This window comes from Oncorhynchus mykiss, chromosome 9 (genome assembly GCF_057628025.1).
Source record: "Oncorhynchus mykiss isolate SJ-2025 chromosome 9, ASM5762802v1, whole genome shotgun sequence".
NCBI classification, from domain to species: Eukaryota; Metazoa; Chordata; class Actinopteri; order Salmoniformes; family Salmonidae; genus Oncorhynchus; species Oncorhynchus mykiss.
The window spans coordinates 31,588,489-31,614,628 of record NC_143030.1 but is presented as its reverse complement, the minus strand read 5'-3'; the positions used below and the strand labels follow the sequence as shown (position 1 = coordinate 31,614,628).

Here is a 26,140-nt window from a genome sequence, read left to right as displayed (position 1 = left end):
ATCTGAGACATGACGGCATCACGAGGGGCTTACGACATTAAGCATTACAGCGACATCAAAACCTTTGACACACTGGGTTCAGATCAGTGCAATGTTGAAGGGGACTCCAGCTTTGCCTATAGGCTATGTGTGACTAATTCATGAGTGACACCCGACCATTACTAAGCAATTTCGCGTCGGTGACAATTTGTGCAGCCATGACATTCTGATTTAAAGCATGTATGAAGTCAGTTGAATGTAACGCCATAGCCGGCTGGGACAAAGGCAAAGTCAGTGGCGGAGGAGAGGAGTAGAGAGGAGATGAGGATGAGAGAAGAGGAGACGTTGGCGCTCGGAGGATGGCCTGAGCGCGGGTAATATAGGAACCATGTGACCTGCTCACACAGCAGACACCATGATGCAGCACAAAATCACAGCACATAGCTTGAGATGGTATTGTTGGTTTGTGTGTGTGTGTGGGGTGGGTTACTGCAGAGAGAGAGAGAGAGAGAGAGAGAGAGAGAGAGAGACAGAGAGAGAGAGAGAGAGAGAAAGAGAGAGAGAGAGAGAGAGAGAGAGGCATATTTGTGCTAACTGTTTGTGTATACCAGCTTGGGACAACAAGGCCTGGAATAACCATTCAGGATAACCTTTGAGTCAGCGTTTCTTTAGCAGCATTGGTGGTGTAAAAACACTGGCATATGCCCAGCAGGTTTAACACTTTAAGGGATAGGAATGGATAACTATTTTAACTGAACATAGTACACATCCTATCTCCATGAACCTCTAGGATGAAGACAGTTCATTTAGAAGTGCCTGTGTCTGAATGCTAAATGTGGCTTTCTCTCCTCATCTCCTTTCCTCATGTCCTCTGAGGAAGAAGGCCAAAAGCCGAAACATAACAAACCTGTAACATTGAATAAGCTTCTTTTTTTTTACTTCCATTGTGCTCCAAGAGTTGCAGAATCTCCTCTATAGTTCAGACTGTTCCTTAATTCATGCAATTTGTTCGGAGAGCGAGGTAGGGGCAGTGCTCCATTCCCTCATCTCCTCTGACGAAAGAAACAGGACAGATGAATTTGCATTTTTTAAGCTAATTTCCTGCAGTTCTACACATATTGTCATGATTTTACTTATGCAAAAATATAAAACAAAGGCATGTGATATATCAGACATTTTAATATTATTGTCAACCTAAAAATTGTCATATAATTATAAATACAGTTTATATGGGTTTTATACACATTTTTTGTATAAATAGCCTCTAAAATATATGTAAACAGGCCATAAATATATATATATATATATATATATATATATATATATATATATATATATATTATTGGAAAGCTGAGAGTTCTATTATATGATACAATATCAGTACTTGTTTAATTAACAACTTGTCTAAGTCCTATCATCTACTGATTTAAGCCAGTGTAATGGCTGTGGATTGACTGCATCGTTTGAACGGGATGTTGGCATATCGGCAGTTAATTTGAACAATTTATGGAATCATTCCTCTAAAACTGTCTGGCTAGATAGCTAACAAACATACAGAGCAGATCAATTCTTCAAATTCGTTATTTGACAAAATATTTGAACACAGAGTCTATAGGCTGAGGCATTTGTTGGGACTCCCACTTTGTCGCTGCATATTATCAGAAAATAGGGGAAAGGGCTGTGGGATGTTCCTTCATCTGTTCCAGATCACACTGTGTAATGCTGCTATAACACATGTACACAGACACACACGTGCACGCATACACACACATGTGCACACACAGATACACACACACACACACACACCAAAAACATATCTCCTGTCATAACAAAATATCTCATTTGTTTTCCAATTTGAGCCAGATCGGCCCCTTGTCATTGGTTTCATGCCTGAACGGTCAGCCAGACAGGCATCTTGTGTCACAGTCAGGCTGGTGCCCAAAAGCACAGTGCTCCCTGCCAGGGACTTCAGGGAGTGTTGTCGCATATCATTCTGGCACATTATTAGTCATAGCCTACACTGAGAGAGAGTGTTGTTGTTTGTTTCTGGTATTAATATCTGGCTAATGTCAATTTAATTAGGATTACATAATACACAAAGGTCCTGTTTTGTATTCATTTTATGACAATTGTCGAATCATATTAAATGATGGAATAAATCCCATTTGTCCCTTAAAGTAGTCCAAAGAGATAAGGTAGGCTATGTCTTATTGGGCAGAATACTGCATACCTTTTCTGTACAACATTGCCTTTCAAGTCGACGCACACTGCGCTGAGGGCTACGGTCTACAGTGGCCATCGAGAAGCGTCTATGTCCCATAACCGACCCGTGCTCCCGACAAAGTAAACACACGTTCGGTAGGAGAAAACGAACCTGCGCTATATTACCTTTTTCTTCTGGCATTGTCGCGCTGTCAGTGTCCCTTTTTCAACTGTCAAACCCTTTTACAAAACGAAGAGCGGTGTTTCTTATCCTAATATCCAAGTTCTTCCTGCCGTTGCGCGGTGTTGTAGTACATCCTCCAAAACGTCTTGTTTTCTAACGCGCGGGGTCCGGTGCGGCACGCTCGAAAAGGAGCGAGAAAGCTGCGGTCAACAGTCGGTTATCTTTGGGATGAGCGGCAGCAGGTCATACGATTCCCGAAAGCATCTCTCGGGTACGAGGGCTGAGTTCTTGTTGAGCTATTGCAGCTATCTAATATAAATAGAATCTTCTAGAAGTTCCAGTCCTAATAAAAAAAATGACACCGCCTCTCGGGAATCTCTCACAGGGCGTTTACCGCACCAGCCCACTGGAAGCATAGAGATGCGTGTGTGCTTATGGAATATGGATGCGCCTTCTTGTGCGGTGGACTGAGGTGTCTTCCAGTTGATCATTAAAACGGCATAAAACGTGGAGTAATTTAATTCAACTCATCTCATTTGCAATAACCTTGATAAAAACGGAAGTGTTATATCATACGTTCTCTTGAGCAAGTGCACAATGAATGTCAGACAGTGCCTCTGTAAAGGGCAGGGAGCACTTGCTAGTGGTGCTTTTTTCCCCCTCTCCAAGTGATCTCAATAATGAATGTGTCTTCAGTAGCAGTAAACTCCACACGGATCTCAGTGCACAGGAATTGGGATAAAAGGGTCAGGAGTGGAGAGGGCCACACATTTTATTAGGCTACTGGTAACCTATTTAATTATAAACACCATTATTATCATCACCATCATCTCAAGTTATGTAATGTTAGCTCATTATAGTAGCATAACTGTAACAGACAGTAGATTCCAGTACTACTATGTACTGGAATCAGACAGTAGATTCCAGACTTTCACAGACGTAGCCTGTTCATTTCTTTTGGGGAGTGACGTTGCCTGGAAACCTGGATCATGGGTTGTGTTGACGGTATCCATCATCAATGCAACCTATCACTGCTCAAGCAGCATAGGCTATATATTTGCCAAGCGGACACAGTGAGAATAGCCTACTATCAAACATAACTTCTGACAGCATTGACGGTCATAAGCATTTGAATAGACTTCACCATTTGAAACTCAAGCTTCTTTGAGACTTCGGCGAGTATACAACAAGCTCTCACAGTCTCACGTCAGAAATGAGACATTCATCCATGTCTCTCAAACGTCCAGCAGAAATACAAATCATGAAACTCATGTCAATTTGGTGAACGCATATGTTCTGTGAAAATCAGGAAATCGTGTAGAAAGGTATCATAGCTATATAATAATGACAAAGTATAGATTTTGCTTAGATGTGCTAAATCTAAACATTGTACCAAATTATTCATCTCCGTTTCTCCTTCAAGTACCATGTCGCAATGTGCCGTGTCTGTAGGAAACAGAAATATTAAAGACAGGAGGAGATAGGAATTCCATTGGGCAATGAATGGAGAAACGCCCCATCCAACTAAGCTAATCGTCACGCAATCCGATTCTAGTGGAGTTTCCCACCTCCTCAAAATTATATTTGTGTGAAAGCAACGTCACTCTGCTCTCGCTCTGGGCAGAGACGCCGATTATAGCTCGGTGGCAGTTGGAACTCTGTGAGATAGACTCCTAAATTAATACTGCAGTTCGTTTGGGTGATTTTACAGCTAGCTAGCTACTTCACATGCTAATATTGACGTTGGTATTATTGTGTATACTTATGTTTCGTAGCTAGCTACCTAGCTAGCCAGCCAGCAAGGCAGCTAGCCAGCCCAGGGAGAGAGAGAACATTGTATTGTGGGTTGTGTAGTAGACTTGAGCTGCAACAGATTCCCCAAAATGATTTTCACATCTTTGTTAATCCCCCAGATATATATGTTTGTACATACTGTATATATAAAATGTATATTTAAAAAAATATATATTTTCCTTTATTATTTTTCCCTTCTCCCGTAATTGGAGTAAACTAATGGAGAACAACACTTAGGCTTCTACTTCCAAAGTAGAAATCTGCAGAGCTGGGATGGTTGTATCCCCCATATATATAAATAACATTCAATTGGTTGCAAGAATTTTATAACCATGTGCCATAACCATGTGCCAATTTTATAACCATGTGCCAACTATTTTGCAATCTATATGGCACAGCTGTCAATTGTTTGGTCCTTTAATGAAGCTGGTATACTTCTTTATTTTCACAATTTTCTTTAACCAATTTTGGTCTTTAATGCAGGGTTGACAGACAAGTTCCTTACTTTCTCCCCCTTCCACTTGCCTCTTCCATTTTTGTGGTAATGCTGAAATTAGTTGGTTGTAATTTTGGGTAGAGCAGACATTTCCATATATTTTTGTTAGCTGCATCTGTGACATAACTCCACCAGTCCGATTTCTTCTCCTGTTTTTCTTTCTTTCTCTGTCTCTCTTCTCTCTCTCTCTCTCTCTCTCTCTCTCATGAATGATGTCAAACAGTGCTTTGTCCCTATTGAGGGATGAGCTTCCCAAGGACTGGACTGGGACAAAATGGAGGACACTACAATCTACCACCTCTGTCTTGGTATAACTTTCAACCCCCAAACCTTGCACATTCCTTTCTACTGACATCTAACTGCATTTATTGAGTGTTTGCCTGTTAAGCATTGTAACTAGAGTTGCAGGCAGCTATTAATCAAACTGGAATTGAGATCAATAAACTTGAAGAGGATGACTAGAGCCATCTGCTATCGGTAATCCAACTACATCGCAACACTAGAGTGTAAGACGTAAACAACAACATTCACACAACACAGCTTTGCACAGGCATAAAATGTGACAAATTTGGTTGTCCTCATTCGACACATGTGCCTGCAACATGTAGACAACAGGGAAGCAATTCTATAGTCATTGTGCGCATGACATACAAATACTTCACCATGGAGAGGAGATAATCAAGAGTTAACAACAACAAACAGAGGATTATTATTCATCCATCCAACCCTGTCCGTCCGTCCGTCCACCCGCCTGCCCGCCCGCCCGCCTGCCTGCCTGCCCGCGTGTACTCAAACAGGAGGGTTCACCGAATGCTAATGATGATGTTATTGGATCATATCCATCTAGCAGGCCTCTCTACAACAATGGGTACTTCCACAGCTCCATCCATGTAGCCTCATTAGGCTGGAGACCACTGATGATCATAACATATTTCCCGACTCAAGGACCTTAAAGGCCCAGGGTTTAACATTCCAGTAGCACAAAAAAAACAACAACATTGAATAATGTAAATTGTATATGTAAAGTAGTTGTGTAGGGGAAATCGTTAGTAATGTAATGAATCATATGCTATGCAGCACCATTCATCTCTCTCGTTCTCTCTCCCTCTCCCTCACTCACTGTTGCACTGAGATGGCTGTAGGAGAGCATAACAGAGTGGAGGCGGAATAGAAGGAAGAGAGGAGGGAAGCGTAGCTATGTGAGATTGAGATTCCGTCTACAAAGACATTGTGTTTCTTATATTGTACAATTCCACGGAAATGCAACAATGTTGGCTCGAAACCAACATCGTTTCTGTTTCGATTTGCAAATCTTCCAATAACCCGGGTCTTCCTTTCCTGTGGCAGTCCGAATGAAAGCCAGTTTCATCATAGCGCTTGATGGTTTTTGCGACTGCACTTGAAGAAACTTTCGAAGTTCTTGAAATGTTCCGGATTGACTGACCTTCATGTCTTAAAGTTATGATGGACTGTTGTTTCTCTTTGCTTATATGAGCTGATCTTGCCATAATATGGACTTGGTATTTTACCAAATAGGCCTATCTTCTGTAAACCATCCCTACCTTGTCACAACACGACTGATTGGCTGAAACGCATTAAGAAGGAAAGAAATTCCACAAATGAACTTTTAACAAGGCCCACCTGTTAATTGAAATGCAAGCTGGTTGAGAGAATGCCAAGAGTGTGCAAAGCTGTCATCAAGGCAAAGGGTTGCTACTTCGAAGAATCTCAAATATAACATATATTTAGATTTCTTTAACACTTTTTTGGTTACTACATGATTCCATGTGTGTTATTTCATAGTTTTGATGTCTTCACTATTATTCTACAATGTAGAAAATAGTAAAAATAAAGAAAAACCCTTGAATGAGTAGATGTGTCCAATCTTTTGACTGGTACTCTAAATATTAGATTGAGCAGTGTCGGCATTGACTAAAATACAGTAGAATAGAATACAGTTATATGAGATGAGTAAAGCAGTATGTCAACATTATTTTAACATTATTAAAGTGACTAGTGTTCCCTTATTAGAGTGACCAGTGATTCCAAGTCTATGAATATAGGGCAGCAGCCTCTAAGGTGCAGGGTTAGAAGCCGGCTAGTGATGGCTTTTTAACAGTCTGATGGCCTTGAGATAGAAGCTGTTTTTCAGTCTCTCGGCCCCAGCTTTGATGCACCTGTACTGACCTCGCCTTCTGGATGATAGTGAGATGAACAGGCCGTGGCTCGGGTGGTTGATGTCCTTGATGATCTTTTTGGCCTTCCTGTGACATCGGGTGGTGTAGGTGTCCTGGAGGGCAGGTAGTTTGCCCCCGGTGATGCGTTGGGCAGACGGCACCACCCTCTGGAGAGCCCTGCGGTTGCAGGCGGTGCAGTTGCCCTACCAGCCAGTGATACAGCCCGACAGGATGCTCTCAATTGTGCATCTGTAAAAGTTTGTGAGGATTTTATGGGCAAAGCCAAATTTCTTCAGCCTCCTGAGGTTGAAGAGGCTCTGTTGCACCTTCTTCACCACACTGTCTGTGTGGGTAGACCATTTCAGATTGTCAGTGATGTGTACGCTGAGGAACTTGAGGCTTTCCACCTTCTCCACTCTGGTCCCGTCGATGTGGATGGGGGCGTGCTCTCTCTGCTGTTTCCTGAAGTCTACAATCAGCTCCTTTGTTTTGTTCACATTGAGCGAGAGGTTATTTTCCTGGCACCACTCTCCCAGGGCCCTCACTTCCTCCCTGTAGACTGTCTCGTCGTTGTTGGTAATCAGGCTTACTACTGTATTGTAGTCTGCAAACCTGATGATTGAGTTTGAGGCGTGTGTGGCCACGCTGTCAAGGGTGAACAGGGAGCACAGGAGGGGGCTGAGCACGCACCCTTGTGGGGCCACCATGTTGAGGATCAGTGAGATGGACGTGTTGTTTCCTACCTTCACCCCCTGGGAGCGGCCCGTGAGAAAGTCCAGGACCCAGTTGGGCGGGGCTCAGACTCAGGGCCCTGAGTTTAATGACGAGTTTGGATGGTACTATGGTGTTGAAGGCTGAGCTGTAAGTCAATGAACAGCAGTCTTACATAGGTATTCCTCTTGTCCAGATGGGATAGGGCAGTGTGCAGTGTGTACGCCATGATAGGAATACAGGTCACCAGAACATTCTCTCTATCCTCTCCCCTTAACCTTGACCTCACACTTACCCCTCATACTCCACGTGCACAATCAGTTGATTCTGATGCAAATCATGCACACGATTAATCAGTGGTGTCCCACTGGAGTAATTCATACGGCACATCGCAGGGTCATAAAACAGGCTGCTAATGCAGGAATGCATGGAAACCACAGTGTCCAACGTGATGGACCCGACCAGTTATCATAACAAGCCCACTTCAAAAGGATCCAGGCAGTGATGTATGCCCATATAACTCATGGAGATCCTGGGATTGAGGGATACTGGGATGGGGAACGGGTTATGGATGAGTACCGAGCCCACAGGGGTGATTCAATCCACACACGTAATGTGAGCTCTAGTGCTCGAGAGAGAGAGAGTGTGTGTGTGTGTGTGTGTGTGTGTGAACCAGGGATGGGGATATGCAATGCACCACCAACCCCACTCAAATCCTAACCCCTCTCCTATGCCCTCTGGTCATACAGAACTGAACCAAATACCAGCAGGGAGAGGAGAGAGGGATGGGCAGAGGAGAGAAGAGAGGGATGAGGGGGTGAAGAGGGCACCTTGAGCTAAGAAGGACCCTGGTATTAAAGACGTTCACCTGAAACAGATGCTGGAGAGCGGGGAGGGGTGAGTGATTGGGTGAGTAGGTGAGTGGAAGAATCTGGGTCGAGAGTCTAGCATCTTACCTTGTGATAGCCAGAGGTAGGCTTCAAAAAGGATGGCCAAAGTACTACTTAACTTAAAAACTCTTCTATATCTCAGGGCGGTCTTTCAGGACTCCGTAGCCTACTCCCTCCTCAATGCACAGCTTGTGAGGAGAGAAAAGGAGAAAGGGGGCTAGTTTGTTATTGTGAGCGGGTATGTTAAAACCGCACGCACACATGAAATGGGCAGAAAAATGAGTAACTCCCTGAGAGAAACGGGTTGCTAAGAGAAGTTGACATTGCCAGCAAGGGATTCAAAAGGACATAATAACTCCATAATTATTTCCCCGTGGCAACGGGAGTTCAGTTAAACTGTATCAGAATATCAAACTGTCTCAATTACCCACTATGGTTGTTCATAAAGGCCAATGTTATTCATGACTATTTACTAAATGATTGGAGAGAAGGAAGAGAGAGAGAGAGCAAGAAAGCGATGATGAATATAGCTGATGATGTAGCGCTTTCTTATATTCCCTTATCCATTTTCTAGACTGCAAACATCTGAAAGAGCCAGTACTCTGTGCGTGGGAAAGTACAGTATAGCATACGGTTTATTACAGTTTGCACACACACACACACACACACACACACACACACACACACACACACACACACACACACACACACACACACACACACACACACACACACACACACACACACACACACACACATTATAGTGTTGGGTGCTTCTGAAGCCCAGTAAGAGTGTGGAGTCCAAATCAATAAGCTGGAGAGCCAATAGGAATAATTAATATCCAAGGCCAAACTCCATTCCCACTGTGTAGAGACTCAAGCCCACACATACAAACTACAGGTCAGGTTGGTAGAGTAACATTGTGGATGCAGTAGTGGAGGAATGACCATCAACAGAAACTTGTTGTGCGTGTGTGTTTGCCCGCTTGCCTAAACTAATGCTCCACGGTGTTGGGAGAAGGAGGATAAATGAGGCTGGGGCGGGGGTTGCCATGGGTGATGGGGATGGAGGGATAGAGCGTGCCAGAGGAGGAGGAGTGCAGACAGTTCTGTACACAGTGAGCAAGAGAATGTTCTGGACTGACTCTGAGCTTTTCTCCCTCTCTATTTTTTCTCTATCCCTGTTCCTATATTTCCAAGTTGGCATTTACACTCTAGAACTATGGACCAGGGAATTTTAACAGATTCACTTTGAGACAGTTAGGGCCAACATTGTGCAGTCTTGTTCTTTAATATTTGAAAGGGGGGTTGTTAGGCAGTTGTAAGATCTAAAATACAGGTCTTACATATGACCTCAGTGTGACGCTGTGACCTGTGACGCAATGAACACCACCTGGCGACAGGGAAATGGGCAGTACCAAAAGAGTTTCAAATGAGTCCACGTTCCACTGAGAGGTGCGAGAAGAGTCCAAACACTGACGGAGAGACACTCTCGGGCTTAGGGAGGAGAAGAAGAGGAGGAGAGGAAGAGGAGGATGAGTCAGACACTGCCTTCCCTGTACATTCAGCAGGCCATCCACCATCTTGACCCACTTTGCCACTCCGAATACGCCAGAGAGAGCGTGTGGGTGTGTGCTACTGTACAAGGGGAACATGGGGAAACCCTGCAGTGAACCTACACCATCGAAATACATAACCTAAATCTGCCATAAGGAGATACACAACAAAAAAAATGATAAAAGAGGAGACTTCACAGCCTGGAAACACATATATATATACACACACACACACACACACACACACACACACACACACACACACACACTCTCTCTCTCTCTCTCTGCTAAGTCAACCCCCCAACACGACACTGTTGCTAGCCTGATGTAAAGGATTAACTGAGCGGCAGCAGAGCTTCACCATCTAGTCATCTATTAGCCACTGCACCCCACTGCCAGCTAATGGCAACCTGATCTCCCATAGTCTCCCAGTCATAGCACAGAATCACAAAGTCATTTCAAAGCACAAGCTCTGTTGACCCACTTTTGGGCTATATTTTTTTACTTCTGTACTAATACAAGGATCCGACTGTGATTTGGATATGTTAATCCGGTTAATTTGTTCATTCAGAGGGGACTAGGAATGTTCTGGAACAAAGGGTTCAGTTTGGGTTGTTGCTGACACAGCAGATCGGTGCAATAAGCTAGCTTGGACCTAACTCATCAATAGTCAAACACTGTTGGGTGAGAGGCTGAGGCTGCCAGGCTGTGTAGAAAACAGCACCCTATTCCCTACATATTCCACAACTTTTAAGTGTGCCATTTGGGACATAGCCCCTGTTCTGCTGTAGGGGTTTGATCTCCCTCCTCTAGAGATAGAGACACGAGAAGGAACACCTCAGTCAGATGGGAGTATCTGGCTGGCTGGCTGTCACTCTCTCTCTCTCTCTCTACTGAACAAAAAGATAAACACAACATGTAAAGTGTTGGTCCCATGTTTCATGAGCTGAAATAAAAGATCCCCAACATTTTCCATACGCACAAATTTGGTGCGCAAATTTGTTTACATCCCTGTTAGTGAGCATTTCTCGATTGCCAAGATAATCTATCCACCTGACAGGTGTGGCATATCAAGAAGCCGATTTAAACATCATGATCATTACACCGGTGCACCTTGTGCTGAGGACAATAAAAGGCCACTCTAAAATGAGATTTTTTTTCAAACAACACAATGTCACAAGTTTTGAGGGAGCGTGCAATTGGCATGCTGACTGCAGGAATGTCCACCAGAGCCATTGCCAGATCATTTAATGTTAATTTCTCTAACATAAGCCGAGAAATGGGCAGTATGTCCAACTGGCCCCTTAACCGCAGACAACGTGTAACCACGCCTGCCCAGGACCTCCACATCTGTCTACTTCACCTGCGGGATCGTCTGAGGGGAGGTGGGTCAGGGTGCTTAGGAGTATTTCTATCTGTAATAAAGCCCATTTTGTGGGGGAAAATGCGGATGCCCTCCCAGGCCCACCCAATTGCTGCATGTTACATTTTTATCAGCATTCTAGTCTAACTCTCTACAGTAAGTTGAGATCCCGACTGAGTTCACCTATGTCGCTTATGCATGGAACCGGCCCTGGCCACACAAAACACGAACACGCACATGCACAAACACACATACACAAAAATGCATTGATGAATAATTCAGAAAACCTCATTGATTTTCAGTCTCTGTCTCTGTGGTAACCTGAGCAAGGTCTAAAGAGCAAAATTAGCTGTCCAGTCAAGTGACTATCCACACTGATGGACTTCTATCTCAAACAACATGTCCTCATTACCGCTTAACCTTTTACTGCAGTGGGCTAAATCAGAGTCAAACAAATACACATTGAAAAGTATACACCCCACACACGTGGTTATGGGCTTAAAAAAGAAGACGCCTGTAGCATGTCAGATATAGTTGAAAACATATTCGATTTTGAGTTTGCATCTTTATATATTACACTTTCCAAGATTGTGCAAAGCTGTCACCAAGGCAAAAGGTGACTACTTTGAAGAATCTAAAATATTTTTGTTGACTACATGATTCCATATGTGTTATTTCATAGTTTTGATGTCTTCGCTATTATTCTACAAAGTAGAAAATAGTTTTTTTTTTTTTAAATATGAAAAACCCTAAAATGAGTAGGTGTGTCTAAACTTTTGACTGGTACTGTACATCACAGAAGGCGGAAATATCTCTCTCTCTCTCTCTCTCTCTCTCTCTCTCTCTCTCTCTCTCTCTCTCTCTCTCTCTCTCTCTCTCTCTCTCTCTCTCTCTCTCTCTCTCTCTCTCTCTCTCTCTCTCTCTCTCTCTCTCTCTCTCTCTCTCTCTCTCTCTCTCTCTCTCTCTCTCTCTCTCTCGTTCAACATTAAAGACTTGAGGAAGTTGGAATAGCTTATTGCAATATCAAGACTAATGGGTTATTATTCTCTCTCGGTCCGTTTCTGTTGTTGCTGTACTTGACCTTGGTAAAACCCGTAACATGTATAATTCAAATTACAGGGCCCACTAAGATCATTTAGTCAAGATTAAATGAAATAACTGACATCACTTATAATGTTCTCTTTGAAGTTAGAACACAAAGTCCTGAACACAGTATTGATGTCCCAAATGTGAATCTGTTGTCTTGGTGAAGAGACCTTCACGGTTGAAAAGCTATGTGTCTCAGTATGTGAACTGAAGGCATTAACTTCACTTTTGGGAGGAGCAATATTGGGTAGTGAGGTTTTTGTTTGGTTCTTAATAATGCCTTGGAACAGATTGTTCAAGCACCACATAACATTTTGGCTGTGTATTGCCTGTTTTTGGAGTGCACATTTCAATTTGAAGGAATTGCTTGTTGTCATGAACATAATAAAACACTTGGGAACAGTAATACTGATTTATTTTACTTTCTCCATATAATTCATGCTTTACCTAGCTGTGCTAACTTTTATATGCAGCCTACCTATTGCAGAAAAATGTATTTCCTGCCAAAGGCAAAGTGTTCATCTATGAAAGAAACTATTGAAGTCTGGAAGAAATTATAGGCTATATCACACAGGTGATGTAAGGGATTCTTTGGAAAATTGGACAGACAGCTACTGTGAAATACACACATGTAGACGCCTAGACGGCTACGCTAGACACAGGATGGAGCTGCTTTGATAAAGGCAAAAATAAAGGATCAACCTATTTCTCTGGCACGATTTGTGTCTGCCTATGTCTGGTTCATAAAACACACAGGGTGTGAGAATGGGTTAGATATATCAGGGTTGAATGAATTTTTTGGAGTTATTTATAATGCTCTCTGAAGAACCTGAGTCTCGAATGGTGTGTACGTGTTTACTCATGTGTGTGTGCATATTAGCCAATCCTAATGAAATCTGTCTGAAGATGTTCTGTTCTGAGCCGTTACCAAACCCTCTCTCCACTTCTAGACACTTACTTAATGGGTACACCTAAATTGTTGTTTTTCATTACAATAGCTTCTATCCCAGGGGTACGACCTTGAGATATAAAGAAGAAATTGCCTGTAGCACTAGGATATCAAAAGGCCATCCAGAGACCATTTTCGCCATGAAACACTGTATTGTCTTCAATTACCTGATGATTATTGCAGATATCCCCCTTGTGACACACACACAGCCTCGAATTGAAAGCTGAAAGAACATGATCAAATGCCCTCGTAAAGTTGACTTTTGTTACAGTAACTGCAGAGGTATGAGGATATATTATAGTAAGTTCCCTCTGGAGAAAGGAACGACAGAAATAGTATATTTTCTATGATTGCCCATATATCTGTGATGTGATTCAGGAAACTCGGTGTGAAATCAAAAATGACTCAGAATGAACTGTCTAGACACCCAAGACCTTGAAATGTGAAATTGGACCGGAGAGAACATTGCGCCACTACTGTGCAGTACATTGAGTACAGCACAATCACATCAGAAGGTTATCCACCACGATGGCTCTTGCTTTTCAATCAACCAATCAAATGTATTTATAAAGCTCTTTTTACATCAGATGTCACAAAGTGCTATACAGAAACCCAGCCTAGAACCCCAATCAGCAAGCAATGCAGATGTAGAAGCTTTTTTTGAAAAAGCTATTAAAACCTTCCCCAACCAGAAACTGTGGATTGATGGCAGCATTCGCGCAAAACTGAAAGCACGAACCACTGCTTTTAATCAGGGCAAGGTGACCCGAAACATGACCGAATACAAACAGTGTAGCTATTCCCTCCGCAAGGCAATCAAACGAGCTCAGCGTCAGTATAGAGACAAAGTAGAGTCGCAATTCAACGGCTCAGACACGAGAGGTATGTGGCAGGGTCTACAGTCAATCACCGACTACAAAAAGAAAACCAACCCCGTCGCGAACCACGTTGTCTTGCTCACAGACTTTCTAAACAACTTCTTTGCTCGCTTTGAGGACAATACAGCGCCACTGACACGGCCTGCAGGCTCTCCTTCACTGCAGCCAACGTGAGTAAAACATTTAAACGCTTTAACCCTTGCAAGGCCGCCGGCCCAGACGGCATCCCTAGCCACGTCCTCAGAGCATGCGCAGACCAGCTGGCTGGTGTGTTTACGGACATATTCAATCAATCCTTATCCCAGTCTGCTGTTCCCACATGCTTCAAGAGGCCCACCATTGTTCCTGTTCCCAAGAAAGCTAGAGCTCACTTCTGTCATCATGAAGTGCTTTGAGAGACTAGTCAAGGACCATATCACCTCCACCCTACCTGACACCCTAGAGCCACTCCAATTTGCTTACCGCCCCAATAGGTCCACAGACAACGCAAACGCAATCACACTGCACACTGCCCTAACACATCTGAACTAGAGGTCGACCGATTAATCGGAATGGCCGATTAATTAGGGCAGATTTCAAGTTTTCATAACAATTGGAAATCGGTATTTTTGGGCGCCGATTTGCCGATTTAATTCATTTTAATATTTTACCTTTATTTAACTAGGCAAGTAAGTTATGAACATTCTTATTTTCAATGACGGCCTAGTTAACTGCCTTGTTCAGGGGCAGAACGACAGATTTTCACCTTGTCAGCTCGGGGCATCCAATCTTGCAACCTTATAGTTAACTAGTCCAACGCAATAACGACCTGCCTCGCTCTCATTGCACTCCACAAGGAGATTGCCTGTTACAAAAATGTAGTAAGCCAAGGTAAGTTGCTAGCTAGCATTAAACTTATCTTATAAAAAACAATCAATCATAATCACTAGTTAACTACACATGGTTGATGATATTACTAGATATTATCTAGCGTGTCCTGCGTTGCATATAATCTGACTGAGCATACAAGCATACAAGTATCTAAGTATCTGACTGAGCGGTGGTAGGCAGAAGCAGGCGCGGAAACATTAATTCAAACAGCACTTTCGAGCGTTTTGCCAGCCGCTCTTTGTTGTGTGTCAAGCATTGCGCTGTTTATGACTTCAAGCCTATCAACTCCAGAGATGAGGCTCGTGTAACCGAAGTGAAATGGCTAGCTAGTTAGCGCACGCTAATTGTCATTGTGTTGCTGGTTCGAGCCCAGGGAGGAGCGAGGAGAGGCACGGAAGCTATACTGTTACACTGGCAATACTAAATTGCCCATAAAAACATCCAATAGTCAAAGGTTAATGAAATACAAATGGTATAGAGGGAAATAGTCCTATAATTCCTATAATAACTACAACCTAAAACTTCTTACCTGGGAATATTGAAGACTCATGTTAAAAGGAACCACCAGCTTTCATATGTTCTCATGTTCTGAGCAAGGAACTGAAACGTTAGCTTTCTTACATAGCACATATTGTACTTTTACTTTCTTCTCCAACACTTTGTTTTTGCATTATTTAAACCAAATTGAACATGTTTCATTATTTACTTGAGGCTAAATTTATTTTATTGATGTATTATATTAAGTTAAAATAAGTGTTCATTCAGTATTGTTGTAATTGTAATTATTACAAATAAATAAAAATTTTACAAATCGGCGGATTAATCGGTATCTGCTTTTTTGGTCCTCCCATAATTGGTATTGGTATCGGCGTTGAAAAAATCATATTCGGTCGACCTCTAATCTGAACAAGAGGCAAACCTATGTAAGAATGCTGTTCATCGACTACAGCTCAGCATTTAACCCTGGGTCTCGACCACGCCCTGTGCAACCCTGTGCAACTGGGTCCTGGACTTCCGTGGGCCATGTGTAACGGATGTGAAACGGCTAGCTAGTTAGCGGTGGTGCGCGCTAAATAGCGTTTCAATCGGTGACGTCACTTGCTCTGAGACCTTGAAGTAGTGGTTCCCCTTGCTCTGCAAGGGCCGCGGCTTTTGTGGAGTGATGGGTAATGATGCTTCGTGGGTGACTGTTGTTGATGTGTGCAGAGGGTCCCTGGTTCGCGCCCGGGTATGGGCGAGGGGATGGTCTAAAGTTATACTGTTACACATGCACGCCTCCAACTCAATCATCAAGTTTGCAGACGACACTACAGTGTTAGGCTCGATTACCAACAACAACGAGACGGCCTACAGGGAGGAGGTGAGGGCCCTCGGAGAGTGGTGTAAGTAAAATAACCTCACACTCAATGTCAACAAAACAAAGGAGATGATCGTGGACTTCAGGAAACAGCAGAGAGAGCACCCCCCTATCCACATCAACGGGACAGTAGTGGAGAAGGTAGAAAGTTTTAAGTTCCTCTGCGTACACATCACGGACAAACTGAAATGGTCCACCCACACAGACAGCGTGGTGAAGAAGGCGCAGCAGAGCCTCTTCAACCTCAGGAGGCTGAGGAAATTCGGCTTGTCACCTAAAACACTCACAAACTTTTACAGATGGACAATTGAGAGCATCCTGTCGGGCTGTATCAACTTCTCCGCCCACAACCGTAAGGCTCTCCAGAGGGTAGTGAGGTCTGCACAACGCATCACCGGGGGCAAACTACCTTCCCTCCAGGACAACTACACCACCCGATGTCACAAGAAGGCCAAAAAGATCATCAAGGACAACAACCATCCGAGCCACTGCCTGTTCACCCTGCTGCCTGTTCACCTCGCTATCATCCAGAAGATGAGGTCAGTACAGGTGCATCAAAGCTGGGACCAAGAGACTGAAAAACAGCTTCTATCACAAGGCCATCAGACTGTTAAACAGCCACCACTAACATTGAATGACTGCTGCCAACATACTGACTCAAATCTCTAGCCACTTTAATAATTAAAAATTGGATGTAATAAATGTATCACTAGCCACTTTAAACAATGCTTTATATAATGTTTACATCCCCTACATTACTTATCTCATATGTATATACTGTACTCTATATCATCTACTGCGTCTTGCCTATGCCGTTCGGCCATCGCTCATCCATATATTTTTATGTACATATTCTTATTAATTCCTTTACACTTGTGTGTATAAGGTAGCTGTTGTGAAATTGTTAGATTACTTGTTAGATATTACTGCATGGTCGGAACTAGAAGCACAAGCATTTCGCTATACTCGAATTAACATCTGCTAACCATGTGTATGTGACAAATAACATTTGATTTCATTTGATTTGTGGACAATTTATGTTGTTCTGTATTGCATAGAGCACTATTACTCAACTCAATATCATCATACACAAAGACCCATGGGTGGTCACACACACATACACAAACTCACACACGCATGCACACACACACATGCACGTACACACATCAGACATGAGTGTAACATGGTTTGGCAGGACAGCTATGGAGAGCTTTCCTCAAGGGAAAGCTGAATGAAAAGAGCTCTGTTTTGCATGTTAAGCTGAGATAACTCGGCTCATTTGGGAGGATTTGCCTTGGATGAAAAAGACAAAGACGGTGCTTAGCCAAAACAGAAACACACACACACACACACACACACAGACATGGTACAACTTTTTCACATGCAAAGTCTGAAGTTTAACAGAGTGCAGTGAAGCAAGATGCAGTTGTTTAGTTATAAACCTGCTAAAGGATAGGCCTCTATCAGCCTCCTGAGGGAAATCCAAGTACCTAAAGACAGGTGGTCCACAAATATCCCTGGCACAATGGGTGTGTTTGCCATGTGTGGGATTGCGCATGTGTTCATTTCTGTGCTGGAATGTTGTGCATGTGTGCTTTCATTTATGCGTGTGTGTATGTCTGTATAGTGCCAGCCGGTAGTGATGGGAGAAAAAACATCTATACAGTTACATATGACAATATTATATACACGCAAAAAAAAGTGTTTTTCATCCTACAGCTTGTTCTACATCTTCTTTTTAAATAGTGAGCCAACATGTTTTCAGCACTTTTATTTCCATGGCTGATCAAAACAAATTGTCTCATGCTCTCGTCTCTCTGCAGGAGATATACAGTGCATTCGGAAAGTATTCAGGCCCCTTGACTTTTTCCACATTTTGTTACGTTACAGCCTTATTCTAAAATGGATTACATATTTTTTTTCATCAATCCATACACAATAACCCATAATGACAAAGCAAAAACAATTTTTTAGACATTTTTGCAAATTTATAAAAAATAAAAAATTACATTTACATTTATATATTCAGACCCTTACTCAGTACTTTGTTGAAGCAGCTTTGGCAGCGATTACAACCTCAAATCTTCTTGGGTATGATGCTACAAGCTTTGCACACCTGTATTTGTGAGTTTCTCACATTCTTCTCTGCAGATCCTATCAAGCTCTGTCAGGTTGGATGGGGAGCATTGATGCACAGCTATTTTCGGGTCTCTCCAGTGATGTTCTCCCCAATCTACCCCTTTTTCTCCCCAACAGTCTTGTCTCATCGCGGAGGAAAAGGTCGAGAGCCATGCATCCTCCGAAACACAGCACTGCCAAGCCACACTGCTTCTTGACACACTGCTCGCTTAACCCGGAAGCCAGTGTCACCAATGTGTAGGAGGAAACACAGTCCAGCTGGCAACCAAAGTCAGCTTGCAGGCGCCCGGCCCGCCACAAGGAGTTGCTAGAGCGCGATGGGACATGAAAATCCTGGCCGGCCAAACCCTCCCCTAACCTGAACGACACTGGGAAAATTGTGCGCCGCCTCATGTGTCTCCCTGTCACAGCCGGTGGTGACACAGCCAACCCGGGTCTGTGGTGCGATGCAGTGCCCTAGATCGCTGCTCCACTCAGGGAGCGCAGACATTCAGAGGCTTGTGAAGCCACTCATCCGTTTTCTTGGCTGTGTGCTTAGGGTCGTTGTCCTGTTGGAAGGTGGACCTTCGCCCCCAGTCTGAGATTCTGAGCGCTCTGGAGCAGGTTTTCATCAAGGATCTCTCTGGACTTTGCTTCGTTCATCTTTCCCTCAATCCTGAGTAGCCTCCCAATCCCTGCCGCTGAAAAACATCCCCATTTCCTACAGACGTGACACTTGTAATTTTTCATTTAATCCATTTTCGAATAATGCTGTAACGTAACAGAATGTGGAAAAAGTCAAAGGGTCTGAAGATTTGGAATATCAAATCGCAATAAAATCACAGTATCGAATCGCAATACATATAGAATTGGAAGAATCGTGAGAATTGCAATACATAACATATCAGCACCTAAGTATCATGATAATATCATATCGTGAGGTCCCAGGCAATTCCCAGGCCTACCAGCCAGCAGTAGGGTGACACAATTTTAAATACCCAAATGCGGGACAATGCAAAGATTTTGTGTGACATTCGTGGGATAGTGTAGCCTACATGAACAAAACACACCCACAAATCTCCCTCCCGCTGAGTAATTGAAGCGCACATTGCCTACTACTATTTAACGAGAGACCCATGTTTGTCTGGTTGGTCTCAAAACACTTTTAAAACGTGATTGTGGGAAGAAGTAGCACCAAATGTGTTGAATGCGCAACTAATAGAGCCTCAAGTTCATCGAAATCACCTTATATATTTCAGTCTAATACGGCTATTTACATACTTTTGTTGCTCTTCGTTAGAAGCACACTTTTTGTAAGTACAGTAGTAACCACAGTTTCATACTGTACTGTCTTTGTTGTAACTGTCATCTCCAAGTTTAGCTGGAATTTAACCTGAAAGGATTTGACGAATGTGATTAGTTGATGATATGACATTGCCCCACATCTCGTCTTGCGCTGCGCAGAATATCGGCTCTCAACAAGCTATTAACATCACCAGTATAGCATTCTTTTGATATAATATCTTGTCATAAGCGGAATGTGATTGCAAAAGAGACACTGAAATATGGGACAAATTAGTGTAAATTAGTGATGTTTTAATTTGTTGATAAAATGGACATGATTGATGGATTGGTTGGTTGCTGGACAAATGGCCAAAACACGAGACTGTCCCGCACAATCCGGGACATGTGGTCACCTTAGCCAGCAGGTGGGAGAAAGTTGAATCCTGGGGGGGGGGGGATCAGTGACTACGTCTACGCCTCTATGTCTAGCAGCAATGCATGTTGGGTACCCAGGTAGAGCTGCAGCATCTGGCCCAGCTTCATGAAGAAAAAACACCCGCTTAAACTGCTTTGCTAACTTAGATAAAGCAAAAATGCCCTTTTACCATTCATCACCAGCCCAGTGTAGTGCATGACTGAGGACATTTAAAGGTGAGCATGCTACTACTGCTAAACATAGAGCATAGCCTAACTGATAGCTTGTGTCTGTTATACAGCAGTGAGGCTAGCAGTTAAATGCATGCCTGACAGTAATAAACTCAACCGGCCACCCAACCACAGCCTAAATGTCACCACTCAGCATGTTTCACTATGGAAGACTCGTTTAAAGGAAAACTCCACTCCAAAACGATATTTTGGTATTGTCATGTCAGCAGTCAAGTTTTCAAGATATTGGACTTCCAAGAAACCGGGCCACATCATCACATTGCATTTTGCATCATAATGATGATGTGGTTGGTGACACTGCTTCTTGGAAGTCCAATAACTTGAAAACTTGACTGCTGACATTGGACTAACAGTGGACTAATGGATTCCTCCGTTGGTATTTTAAGATCCCCATTAGCTGTTGAGAAAGCAGGGGCTACTCTTCCTGGGGTCCACACAAAACATGAAACATGACATAATAGAGCACATTAATAGACAAGAACAGCTTAAAGACAGAACTACCCTGAACAAAAATATAAACGCAACATGTAGCAATTTCAAAGATTTTATTAAGTTGCAATTTATATGACGAAATCAGTCAATTGAAATAAATTCATTAGGCCCTAATCTATGGATTTCACATGACTGGGAATACAGATATGCATCTGTTGATCACAGATACCTTTTTAAAAAAATGGGCCTCACAATCTCATCACAGTATTTCTGTGCATTCAAATTTCCACCAATAAAATGCAATTGTGTTGGTTGTCCGTAGCTTATGCCTGCCCATACCATAACCCCACCGCCACCATGGGGCACTCTGTTCACAAGGTTGACATCAGCAAACCGCTCGCCCACACGACGCCATTCACGTGGTCTGCGGTTGTGAGGCCGCTTGGACGTACTGCCAAATTCCCGAAAATTACGTTGGAGCCAGCTTACGGTAGAGAAATGAGACAATCAATTGTCTGGCGACAGCTCTGGTGGACATTCCTGCAATCAGCATGCCAATTGCACGCTCCCTCAAAACTTGAGACATCTGTGGCATTGTGTTGTGTGACAAAACTGCACATTTTAGATTGGCCTTTTATTCTCCCCAGCACAAGGTGCGCGTGTGTAATGATCATGCTCCTTGATATGCCACACCTGTCAGGTGGATGGATTATCTTGGCAAAGGAGAAATGCTCACTAACAGGGGTGTAAACAAATTTCTGATATTTCTTTGAGAAATAAGCTTTTTGTGCGTATGGAACATTTTGGGGATCTTTTATTTCAGCTCATGAAACATGGGACCAACACTTTAAATCACAACCCTGATACAGTATGATGAGGAAAAACGGTGTCAGAAAAGGAGCTTTTAGAGATATATTTTGAAAGGTATATAATTTAGATGAATCGAATGAATTAATGTTTAATAAATCTAAATATATATTATAAAGTATTTAATGTCTTTGGCAGTACACTCACACGATGATGTTGGATTGGCTGTATTTCCATAGTGGCAATGGTAACACTAATGATCTTTCACTGAAATCAACTAAACTCCAATGGACATCAATGGTACAACAAGAAAAAATAAATGACATACAGCATATTCCATGCAAATAATATCACAAAGAAATCCATTGAAACTTCTAAAACCCCCTTTTACAAATGACAGGCCTCGCCCAGCCAATCAGCGGCAGATATTTGATGGATGGGGTCATCTAGAAGGCACATGCCATTCCGTCTATCCATTAAAGCCTCCACTAAGACAGTTGGCAGAGGAAATGTCACAGGGCCATGCCACATTGCAGGCTTAATTGCCGGTGTGTGTGAAAGCCCGGGCTCAGGCTTAACACCAGTGAGATCACTATTGATCTAGTCTCTACCAACCGCTGTAGTCTCCTGACCAGCCCACTTCTATTTGCGTGTGTGTGTGTGTGTGTGTGTGTGTGTGTGTGCGTGTGCTTGTGTGTGTGCGTGTGTGCGTGCGTGTGTGTGTGCGTGTACCTGCCTACGCTCATGAATGCCCATGGGAGACACATAGTCCACGCACACGTGGACACAGGCAACACACACACTGTACACAACACACATGTGTAAACACTTCATCATCACTGACAAAGAGGCACACACAGTTCTACACTGATCCCCTGCAGCACATGCTTCTAAATGCATGACACTTGCACATTTGCACTCATGTACCATGACCGTAGACACATTTTCTCTCTCTATCTACTGGCTGGCGGAGGAAGCCTGAGCCAGAGAGCCTAAGTGGAAACACAACAACCACCAATCATCCCACACTTCAGAGTCCAGGCATATTATTGTATTGTCAAGTGTCTTTATATCAATGATCATCCTGTGTTATTTTTTACTGTGTGTACACTAGTCTAAAGTGGTATTTCAAGGGTATTTTGAGTAAATCAGAGTAGCATTTAGAAGAAGAAAAAATGACTATGTCCTAGGGGCCTCTCAGGGGTGCACATTTTGGCTTTGCCCTATAGCACTACACAGCTGCTGATTTGAAGAATCAACTCAACATCAAGCTTTGATTATTTGAATCAGCTGTGTGGTGCTAGGTCAAAAAAAAAACTCAAACGTGCACCACTGAGAGGCCCCAGGACTGAGTTTTGGAAACCCTGCTCTATGTAAACATGACTAGTTACTTTGGGCCTAGATTACTACTGTATAACAAAAGATGGGCCTGACTTTTCCCCTTGACTTTGACCCTGCTGGGCCTACACAGCCCTGGCACACTGATCCATCCAGACACAGTCAGAGAGTGTGATTTGGCCACAGCCCCAGTTCACAGGGCCATGTTAGGAGGATAGGGACTCTCTAGTGACTCCAGTAGCTCCAGATTGATTCTGCAACATGGCTGCCGATGACGCAGCCCTCGTTCCAACACGATGAGTTCATACTGTCCCTGAATAACTGCTTGACTGACGTACACTAGGCTAGCATAGCATATTGTAATGAACTGATTAAGAGTCCAATAACCAACTTGGGTCTATTGTGGGGAAAATGTCATAGGATCAAAGAGGATAGAAGCCATTGACCCCTGTACAAACTGCCTAGAGCCTTAGCTTGGTAAAGGGGATATTGATCAGCTTGCCTCTTCCTCGACCAATGGCGGAAACAGATTGAATTATCCTAGCGATTCACAGGCCGTTCATCCCAGTTGGTCATTGATAATCACTCCCTGAGGACGGCGAGGCTAGCTAGCGGTCAACGCTAACTGTAAATGATCCTAAAGCATCGCCATCCGTTACAGAAGAAATTGATGTCTGCTAACCACGAGAACTCTGAAAGCCGGCAAACACAGTCAGTAAAGAGCTACTCAGCTGTTTCAATGGGTTCCTGTGTGGCTCAGGTGGTAGCGCCTGTCGCTTGCAATGCCAGAGTTGTCGGATAAAAACATCTTATCTCCAAAACAACAACAAAAAATCTGGAAATTACAAATAAACTACCATATTTTCCAATTAACGGACATACAATAACTTAATTTCAGTACATTGATGGGAATGTACTGCTTTCTATACGTGTTAAAAGTAAATAAACAAAAATTGAAAAGGGACAAAAAGTTTTGTTATGAGGTTTTCCTCTGACAGCGACGAGATACTACAGTGAAAGCTTCCCTCAACATATGATATCAACCAACGTCTATAATTCAAATACCACAGAGCAATCTGTCCCGCAGCAGATCCAGCACATCATCACGAGCAGCCAGCCCAGTAGAATGACCGAACCCATTGTGGAAGCCAGCCGTGACCACGTAGTTTGAACACTTTCCCATTTCCCACTCCAATTCAAACCGTTCCATCAACAGCCGTCTCTAACATTCACCCATCATTCCACTAACATACAGGTCCCATGAAAATGAATTGGGCAGAGAAGACAGATAGTTTGACCTGTCCAAGACGGAATATGTCACTTTGTTATTTTCTGTTCCTCAGTACACCTCTCGGGGTGAGTTTACAAGACAGTGTTGATGAGAACAGAGGACCGCTACATATTCCTGCCTCATTTCACAGACAAACTCCAACCCTCTTCTCGTCAGCTGTGCAAACAGGAGAGCCCTTACTGTGCCCAGTATTGGTCTACCACATTAAAGCTGTTTGCCTGTGTTGCTTGTGTCATGCCTCTGCTCTGTCTCAGTAGTGAGAGGCAGCTCGGACAGCTTCTACGTTCTTGATTTCATCAAATCGATTATGATTTGGATCCCATAGGCCAGGGATGGGTAACTTTGATGGGGGTGGGGGCCACAAAAAAATCTAAAGTCATCATGAGGGGTCGCAGTGGCTCGGGGGTCTGCGTACCTACCAGATGAGACTGGTGGGAGGAGCTATGAAAGGCTGGAATGAGTTTTAGAGTTCATTTCTTGCAATTCTACACATTATGCCATTGGTGGAGAGAAATGTTAGCAATCCTTAATATGATTTCTGAGTGAGAGTGACTAACAAAATCAAATCGGGGCCCCCGGTCGGTAATTTCGACCATGACTGGTACAAGTTTGATAGCTGGCCGCTAGACTAACTGACCAATCGGAAAAATGTTAGTTGACATGGGCTAATCGAATGACTGTCAGTGACCAGCCTAACGTATAAGGCGTTTCTTTCTTTCTTGTCCTGACGAGAGAGAGAAAAATAAACTGTCGGGGGAGGTTATCTTCTGCACTGTTCGACTCATCCAGTAAATGTGGAGTTAAGATGGAGTGTTGCCTTCTTAAAGCATGTAACCGCAGCCCAATATAGCAGCTTGAGTATGGGTGAGTGGGTGTGTCGAAAGCCGTGGGTATATGGAAAGCGAATGAGCTAATTGGGCAGATGTGTTGCCACTCAAGACCGTTTTTCGTGGCTGATTGGGCTGCACGATGAGTCAATAAGCCGGTGACCAGTGCACCGGTGTTGTATCGACGTGCTTGTGCTGTGGGGGAGTTCTTCGTGGGCTATACTCAGCCTTGTCTCAGGATGGTAGGTTGGTGGTTGGAGATATCCCTCTAGTGGTGTGGGGGCTGTGCTTTGGCAAAGTGGGTGGGGTTATATCCTGCCTGTTTGGCCCTGTCCCGGGGTATCGTCGGACAGGGCCACAGTGTCCCCCGACCCCTCCTGTCTCAGCCTCCAGTATTTATGCTGCAGTAGTTTATGTGTCGGGGGGCTAGGGTCCGTCTGTTATATCTGGAATATTTCTCCTGTCTTCTCTTTCTTTCTTTCTTTCTTTCTCTCTTGGAGGACCTGAGCCTTAGGACCATGCCTCAGGACTATGACATGACGTTGGCCTGGGGATAGGTTTATGACAGTCATAGATACCTCTTCCCCCCCCCTTTTTCCTCTCTCTACACTACTGATGTTACATTTGCAAACCCCTTGGTTAACATAGAGATTCTGGGAACATCAGAAGGTGGGGGGAAATTAACTATATTCTGGTAATCCGACCAATTGAACATATGCGGTGGTACTTAATGAATATGATGTCAGTTCGGTTGTCATCTGAGACATTCTCCTCAATGATAAGATGACATAAACTCTACAGTGGAAAGTCTACACATCAGAGTTATCGGATTCGCATGGAATTGTTGTTTAATTTAAATGTTTGAAAATAAATTATTCGTGATGG

At 43.4% G+C, this 26,140-nt stretch overlaps 1 protein-coding gene across 17 annotated transcripts in view; it reads right to left on the bottom strand.

The window, feature by feature from the left end:
• ablim2 (actin binding LIM protein family, member 2) overlaps positions 1-26,140 on the bottom strand; it is a 104,959-nt gene that overhangs the window by 68,286 nt on the left and 10,533 nt on the right. For 9 of the 17 annotated variants that reach the window (XM_090184066.1, XM_090184055.1, XM_090184058.1 and 6 more), the window contains exon 1: positions 2,368-2,983. The exons of 5 other annotated variants lie outside the window; for them this stretch is intronic. In XM_090184066.1, the coding sequence (XP_090040192.1) occupies positions 2,368-2,383 (16 nt within the window). In that variant the 5' untranslated portion in view covers positions 2,384-2,983. Of the gene's footprint in view, positions 1-2,367; positions 2,987-26,140 lie in introns of those variants that run through there. 3 more of the 17 variants (XM_036987767.2, XM_090184056.1, XM_036987766.2) reach the window with 2 other exon arrangements.